At 45.9% G+C, this 8,393-nt stretch overlaps 1 protein-coding gene across 1 annotated transcript; it reads right to left on the minus strand.

Moving 5' to 3' along the window:
- Positions 1 to 7,309: 7,309 nt before the first annotated feature.
- On the minus strand, positions 7,310 to 7,879 carry LOC113768348. The gene has a single exon (XM_027312671.1). The coding sequence runs from the start codon at positions 7,877 to 7,879 to the stop codon at positions 7,310 to 7,312; it is 570 nt and encodes a 189-aa protein (XP_027168472.1).
- Between the last annotated feature and the right edge of the window lie 514 nt (positions 7,880 to 8,393).

Genomic DNA, 8,393 nt, shown 5'->3' on the forward strand with positions numbered 1-8,393 from the left:
TGACTCTCGGGGTACAGCTTAAGGGAAGGTGGGGCTGTCATACTAACTGGCTAAACAATGGCGAAAACACAATCTGGGCAGAAGTTCTTTGAGATTTTCTCCATAATAGAAGGAAGAAATTGAGGAGACAATGAGTGGAAGGATACAAATCGGGTTGTGTGAGTCAAATTGACTTATTAGTTGATATATTTATAACCAAACGCATTGAGCATTGATTGTATTGACACAATCCAACCATTCATCTGGAATTAATCAACGGTGGAGTGTATGTGCCGTTGATCATAATTGATCAACAGCCCATACAGATTCCCCGCATCTGTTAATGGATAAGGCTACATCGAACGTCGCATGCGGCTCTAGATTTTTTTAAAAAAAAAAATTTCTTCGTACAGTTGATCAACTATTAATCAATGGTGTTGAAATTCTGCCGCATCCAAATATGGATGCGTTGGATGCGGCTAAGTAGTCATCGCAAATTTTTTTTTTTAATTTCACACCGTTGATCAATAGTTGATTGACGGTGCACAAATTCAGCTGCATCTAGTTTAGTCATGACAATATTTTTTTTCAAAAAATTATTATTCGTTTAAATTACTGTAAGACTTAAAAAAAATCTAAAATAAATTTAATTTCACTCAACACTGCGGCGACCTTTACTACAAAACTAATTTGTCCAAAACACCAAAATTGTCATGATTTCTTATTTCGGTATTATTTATAGAAATTCGGCTATGACATGAATGAATTAAAAATGTTGTAATGATACCCTTTACTAAGTAATACTACATATAAATAAATAAACTGTGATTTATCGAAAAAATCTCATTACATTGTGCAAAATATGGGTATAAAGTTATCTTGTATTATAGAGTATCAACGTGTTCACATTAAAATTAATTGTTATTTTAGGTTTTACTAGGCCGAGTTGAGAAAAGTATTTTATTTGTTATGAAGTCAAATTTTTGTATAATTAACAATTTGTGTATGAATGTATGCATACGCGTAATCCTTTTTATGCTTTGTTTACAAGATATATATTAAATTGCAAGGTACAAATATATTTTAATTCATTGTCAAGGTATATTTTCCGTGAGAGTAAGTTCAACTACAACAGGACACTTAGGACTCTTCCTAGGGTTTTGAGGGATGGCGCCGCCGTTACTCTTCCTATTTGATCTAGGGCTGCCGTGCCCACATGGCCGCATGTCCCTCCTCTACTTTGGGGGAGGGGGTTCCCCCTACTGTAGACGTAAAGGCTGCCCCTCGTTCGTTTGCGGAGGTAGTCTCGGCAAAGCAGACCCAGGGGTTTTAGTCTAAATCTTTCGCTTCTCTTTTGTCCCCTGCCGCTGGGGAAACAAGGGTGCAGGCAGTTGCATCCACTCATAGAGGGGAGCCAGCAGTGTGTTTCTCCGTGGAAGATATCGAACGGGTCGCTGTCCCCTTCCAGTTTGCATTGGTGGGGAAATTCTCTAGGGGTCATCCAGTTATGGAGTACCTGCGAAAATTCTTTCGTGTGCTGGACTTGAAGGATGGTTTCTTGCTGGGTTTGCTGGATCGTCAGCATATTCTCATTAGGTTAACAAACAAGGCAGATTTCTATCATATTTGGTCGCGTAATATCCGATATGTTCAGGATGTTCCCATGAATTTTCACGTGGACAGAGAATCTTCAGCGGTGCTAGTTTGGTTCTCCCTGCCCAAGCTTCTGATACATCTCTTCCACAAAGAATGTCTCTTCTCCATTGTTGCATGCCTGGGTCGTCCGCTCTGCGTGGATACTGCTACAGCTGTGGGTTCGCAGCCAAGCGTAGCAAGGGTTTTCGTTGAAGTGGACCTGCTAAGGGAGCTCTCAGAAAGGGTGTAGATTTCAGTAGGGGATAGACTGGGTTTCTGGCAGGCTTTGGTGCCGGAAACCTCCCAAAATACTGCTATTTTTGCCTACACTAGGGACACAATGTGGAAGAATGCCGGCTCAAGAATTCTGTTGCACATTCTGAAAAGATGGGCCATCCGCAGGTGGAGAGGACAATGCAGCGGTATAAGCAGAAGGAGGACACCACGACTGGGCTTGGTGCTCGCATGGCCTGGAGAAAAGCTGGGGAGCGTGGAGGTAGCGCTGGAGGACCTTGGTATGGAGGCAACGTTGGAGGACCTTGGCGACCATGGAGTGGAGAGTCAGTCGCAAGGGTTGGTACCACCAGGTAAGCAGGTGGGTTTCTATTTCACCACCATCTGTCGACCCCCATGGTGCGCTGAATCTGTTGGCGTCGGAGAGTACGGGCGGGGGTGAGTGTCGACCCATGAGGCCACGTAATGGGCAATGAGGGCTTAGGCCCACTGCTGGGGGCAACGCCGAAGTTGTTGCCGCGACAAGGGCGGTGGAGCAGGTGCTGCAGGTGCCGCGCCAACTGGTCGCTGGGGCTGGGCAGAAGCAGGCCAAGCTTCCAGTATTGGCGGCGGGGGAGCAGGTTGCGGTTGCCAAGCAAGCAGGGGACATGGTGGAGGTGTCGATCAGTGGGGAGAGGAGTGCATGGCCAGGAGCCTGTGGGGGGTACGGCGACTTGATGGGTAATGGGCGGGCAGGGGAGGCTAGGGTGCAAGCAGAGGCGTGGCAGGAGGTGATTATGGTAGAGAAGATACGGGAGGTGCAACATAGGGCGAGTAGCTTATCTCCAAGGGGGAAGAGACCAAAGGGTACAGCCTCGTGGGGAGTTCTCGCCGTTGGAAGCATTGCATTTAGAGTCAGTGGTGTTGTCTGGCGGCCACGCACAGGAGCATGTGGGACTGGGGAAGCTCTCGGAAGTAAAGGTACAGGGTCTTCGTGCTGGTTTCCCTTTGATAGAACTCTAAGATCTATGGTTAATATGTCAAAAAATGCTTTCTCTGTTTTATCCCATGATTAAGTGGCTTTTCTGGAATATAAGGGGAGTGGCTCGAGCTCCTAACCTAAAGAGATTGAAGAAACTTATTAAATTGCATTCGCTCCAATTGGTAGTCGCTGTAGAACCCAAAACGGGTCTAGAGAATCTTATTGTTATTCGCTTGAAATTGGGGATGGACTGTTGCATCACTAACCAATGGGGTTCCGTTTGGGTGTTTTATCGGTCGATGTTTCATTGTCACTGTATCGGGGAGTCGGCTCAATATTTAACGATCCAAGTTCAATCTCAGTTATTTCCTGTTCCCATTAATTTGTCTTGCATTCATGCGAAGTGTACGACTCAGGAAAGGGAGGGTCGTGGGGTGAGTTATTACGGGATAAACCTGTGTCGTCTCTATGGTATTTTGTGGGGATTTTAATGTGGCTATCAATGAAGGGGAAAAAAGGAGTGGGTTGCCTTTTAGACCCTCGGAAGGGCTGGGTTTCTTGCAGTTTATGTCGGCAGCAGGGGTAGGAGATGCAGGTTTCTCTAGGTCAAAGTTTACCTTGTGTAATAACCTCTCGGGTGCAGCCCAGATATGGAAGCGCCTAAATAGATTGCTGGTGAACGGGTTAGCCTTGGAGATGTAGCACCAGGTCATGGTTCAACATCTGGGGCGGGATCCGTCGGATCATGCTCTGTTGTTGTTGTCTGTGGTTTCGCGTCTGCCGCTTTTTGAATGTCTGGACCACACATAAGGATTTCTTGGGGGTGGTTCAGGCTTGTTGGGCACAGCCCGTTAGCGGACCTCTCATGCAGATATTGGCAATGAAGTTACAGGGTGTTAAACAGGCTTTCAAGCAATGGTCTAAGCTCTCCTTTGGAGATATTTTTTAGGGGGCTCGGAGAGCAGAACGCGAGGTGGTGGAGGCGGAGATGAAGTACAATCTAGATCCGATGAATCACCTGCGATGTGAGTCACATCATCCCCGGGCGCGTCTGCAGCATGCCCTTACAATTGAGGATGATTTTTGGAGGCAGAAAGCACGGGTAAAGTGGCTTCGGGAGGGGGACAGGAACTCTAAATTCTTTCACTCATTAGTTGTAGAAAGGAGGCATTGGGCAGTGATTCATCGGGTGAGGAAGACAGACGGAAAGTGGATCGAAGAGGAGTCACAGATTGGGGAGGCCGTTATAAACTTTTTCCAGGAGCTTTTCACTGTAGAGGGGGGTTCGGCGCCCCAGGACATCATGGAGACCTTTCCGAATTTAGTCACGGCTCAGGATAACTCGATGTTAATGGCAATGCCATCGATAGAAGAGGTTAAGGGCATAGTTTTTACACTTGATGAGGAAAGTACAGAGGGCCCGGATGGATTCACAGGGAAATTCTTCACCTTCGCATGGGAGGTGCTAGCCACGGATGTGTACAGGGCGGTAGAGAGCTTCTTCTGCGGGGCGGAGCTCCCTAGGTGTATCACGGCTACCACAATTGTGCTGCTACCTAAGGTGGATCACCCTCAGGACTTTACTCAGTTTCGGCCCATCAGCCTCTGCAATTTCACGAACAAAATTGTTTCAAAGCTGCTCTCGGAGAGCTTGGCTAAGGTACTGCCTCGGTTCATATCCCCGCAGCAGAGCGGGTTTGTGAAAGGGAGACAGATTGCATATAACTTTCTACTGGCTCAGGAGTTGTTAACGGGTATCAGGAAGTCCAATCGGGGCGGGAACGTGGTGATTAAGTTAGACATGATGAAAGCATATGATCGAGTCTCATGGCCATTACTTCCACAGGTGCTTCGCCGCTTTGGGTTTTGTGAGAACTGGATAGACATGATGATGAGAACATAAAGATTTGGATTCCTTTCAAGTCCAAGAAAATTCATTTTACAAGTCTTCACATTCCAATGATGGTTGATGGTGCTATCGGGCTCGAGAATCATTGAAGATCCAACCCCGTGTCATGCTTATTTCTTGTTATCATTTATTTAATTGAGTTTTCAGCAATGTTAGTTGTTAATTAGAGTTAAATTGAGAGTTAAGTAAGTTGTTTGAATTAAGGAATAATAAAGGCTAAGGTCATGTTGACCATAGTTAAGCCTATTTGAGTTAGTTTCCTATTCTAGTTGAATTAGAGTTTTAGAAAAGTAGTTAATTGCTTCCAAATTTATTTTGGAAGTTGTGTCAAGTTTAGAAGTCAAGTCAAATAAGGAAACTTGTATTGTTTCCAATTTAGATTAGGGTTTTGAGTCTTGTAAGGCTATAAATAGCCAAGTTTATGATATTTTCAGGGAAGACAGTTATGAATAAAATTTGAGAGTTTTCTCCTGTTCCTTGGGGAGCGTCCCTTGATACAAAGTGAGTCGAATCTCCTTTGTTCAAGTTTTGCCTTATCAATTCAAGACCATGTTGAATTGTGGTGCCATTCTACCGTTCTAAACAATCTCGAGTTGTCCTTGATTGGTTTAGAATCCGTCTTTTGTACCCATAATCTGATCAAGATAGATCCTTCCGCTGCCTGATCGATTCGATTTCTTCTCGAGTGGTCCTTGGAGAATCGAGTTCGTATCACATGATATGGCGCCTGGTTTCCAATGTCTGGTTCTCGATCTTAGTGAATGGCGCTCCACGAGGCTTTTTCAAGTAGTCCCGGGGGCTCCGGCAGGGGGACCTCATTTCGCCGGCCTTATTTGTTATTGGTGTAGACGTGTTATCGTGAGCCCTGAATCCTTTGGCCACTCAGCGGCATTTTACCCCTTTTAAGGTCCCTACCCGGTGCCCTGTCGTGACGCACTTGGCGTACGCCGATGACGAGATCATCTTTTCCAGTAGAGGGAGATCCTCTCTTAATCGGGTTAAAAAGGTCCTGGACGAGTACAGTGTGGCATCGGGACAGCGGATAAATTCCCAAAAAAGCTGTTTTTAAACTCATCCCAAGTTTAAGCCACAGAAGACTGCAGCGATTGGTCAGATTCTAGGCTTCCAGAAGCGAGCGTTTCCGATGCGGTACCTTGGCTGTTGATGTGATATACAATTGCACACAATCTAGACAACCAATCACCGATGGTTTGAGCAGCGGAAATTTGACCCAATCTAATCCCCGAAGTAGCGAACAATATTGATATTATCTCAACCCATTACTTAACGAATTAGCGAACCAAACTATAGGTAGAGGAACGCCACAACCAAGGAATTACTTGATTGATAAGTTCACTTGAATAACTTGAGAAAGATTCTCAAATATTCAAAGAAGCTCTCTTGGAAAGAGAAAGTGAAAAAAACTCATGATTTTTATTAATGCAAAAACCTCATTTTGAAAGTCCCTTGCCTTGGCTATATATAGCCATACAACTTGAAAACCTAAAGTGAATTGAATTCACTTGAACTAGAACCCTAAAGTGAATTGGATTCAATCTAAACCCTAAATTTAAGGACTAATAATTGGGCTAGACTAGGACAACTTGGCCGAATTTATTAAGTAAATAAAACCCTATCTAATGTTCGGCCAAAATAAGGGTAGTTTGGCCGAATTTATTAAACTAAAATAAATAACCAAAACAGCAAATAAATGACAAATAAGCCCTTGCTCAACAAGCCCAAATGAACGACACAACTTGAAACTTGAATAACTTTTGCATATGAGATCTTCGTGGACTAGAGTGGGGGGCTCCGGATCATATCATTCCCCTCCTCTTGAACTGATACGAAATATGGGCCGCTTATGGGCCATATCAAGTGGCACAAAAAGTCCTCGATCTGGGAAATCACGTGAGCCGGAGTGACCAAACCTGCTTCGAATCTTGCCAAGTTTCTGCTCTTCCAAATGAACCAGAGAACTAACAAAGGGACAAGAACCCGCACATGTGTTGCTGAAACTTTGGAGTGAGAGAAGAACCAGTGGGACAGCATAATGGCAACATTGTGTGCATTAAACGGGAGTAGTCCGAACACTTTGAAGAAATATTCCCACACAGCCCTAGCCACAGTGCCGTGTAGGAAAAGATGATTGACAGATTCCTGAGCCTACTGACAACAGCTACACCTAGAACATAATGTTACCCCCTACTCTGCAAAACCCTGTCTAAGGGGAGCCAGCGGCGCAGCAGATGCCATGCAAAAAAGAAAACTCGTAAGGGCACAATCGAACCCCATACATAGCGATCAATCACAGATGCATGATGCCTTTGGCGAATCTCCTCCCACGCAGAGGCTACGGAGAAATCCCCCGTTGGTGGAAGGTACCCAAACCATGGCATCGTCGTGATCAGGGGAGAAATGAATGCTAGTGATCCGCTGTACCACAGGCTCGGGAACCCACTCCCTCAGCCATGTGACATTCCAGCCGTTAGCCGTATAGAACTCCGCCACCATAGAATGAAGGGGGTTGGTCACACCCACCACTTGTGCCAAAGGCAGGTCGCCACACCAGATGTCATACTAAAAGTTGACTAGCCCCTTCCCCAAGCACCACTATATCCGTGACTCCGCAAAATCTCGAACCGCCAGTAGACGTCGCCATGACGCCGGAGGTGATCCACTGCAGCGATCGACGGGTGCGAGTGCTTAATGTATTTACTGTGCATATAGCCTGCCCAAATCGAGTCCTTCTTTCTTAACCGCCACCACGACTTGCAGGCCAAAGCCTTCACCGAGTCTTCAAAGGAGCGAAACCCTAGACACCCTTCTTGAACCGGAAAGGAGAGCTTTTCCCACACTGCCCAGTGTAACCTCTTCGACTCAATACTTAAAGCCCATAGGAACGAGTTGCAGATCCTACTTAGGGCAGCCAAAACGGATTTGGGAGGGTTAACTGCTTGCAACATAAAAAGAGGAATCGAGCCAAGCACATGGCGAATAAGGACAATCTTACCCCCCGTGCTCAGTAGCTTAGAGCTCCAATGGAAGAGTCTTGCCCGCAGCTTTTCCAGGAGAGGATCGAAAATTGTTGCACCCATCCTTCTACGGATTAGGGGAACCCCAAGATATTTGATTGGAAGAGACTGCCTGTGGAAACCCATTATCTTCCCCACCAACCTGATCTAGTCCTCAGATACATGGGATGGCGTGAGGAGAGCACTCTTTCCCACATTGACCTTTTGCCCAGAATGCTCTTGATAGAGAAGGAGAAAATCATGGAGGGCTGTCAGGCATGGTTCCGAGTATCGAGTGAAGATGATCATATCATCAGCAAATGCCAAATAGGGTACGGTGCCGTCGACAGACACATAGCCTCTGTCCGTACGATTGAGCCCGAGCTGCTGAAGACCTTCCCCAGAAACTCAGCCACGAACAAAAAGAGCGCAGGTGACAACAGGTCCCCCTGACGCACTCCCCTACTAGACTTAAAGAAACCTGTGGGTTGGCCATTCACCAGAACCGAGAACCACGAGTTGGAGAGGATCCTGAAGAGGAGATCAACTGAGACCTCTGAGAATCCAAAACTCCGAAGCATGAAAAGGAGGAAAGGCAATTCCACTCTGTCATATGCTTTCTCCATGTCGAGCTTGATAACCAAATTCGGGTGAGTGAGTT

This window comes from Coffea eugenioides, chromosome 1 (genome assembly GCF_003713205.1).
Source record: "Coffea eugenioides isolate CCC68of chromosome 1, Ceug_1.0, whole genome shotgun sequence".
Taxonomy (NCBI): Eukaryota; Viridiplantae; Streptophyta; class Magnoliopsida; order Gentianales; family Rubiaceae; genus Coffea; species Coffea eugenioides.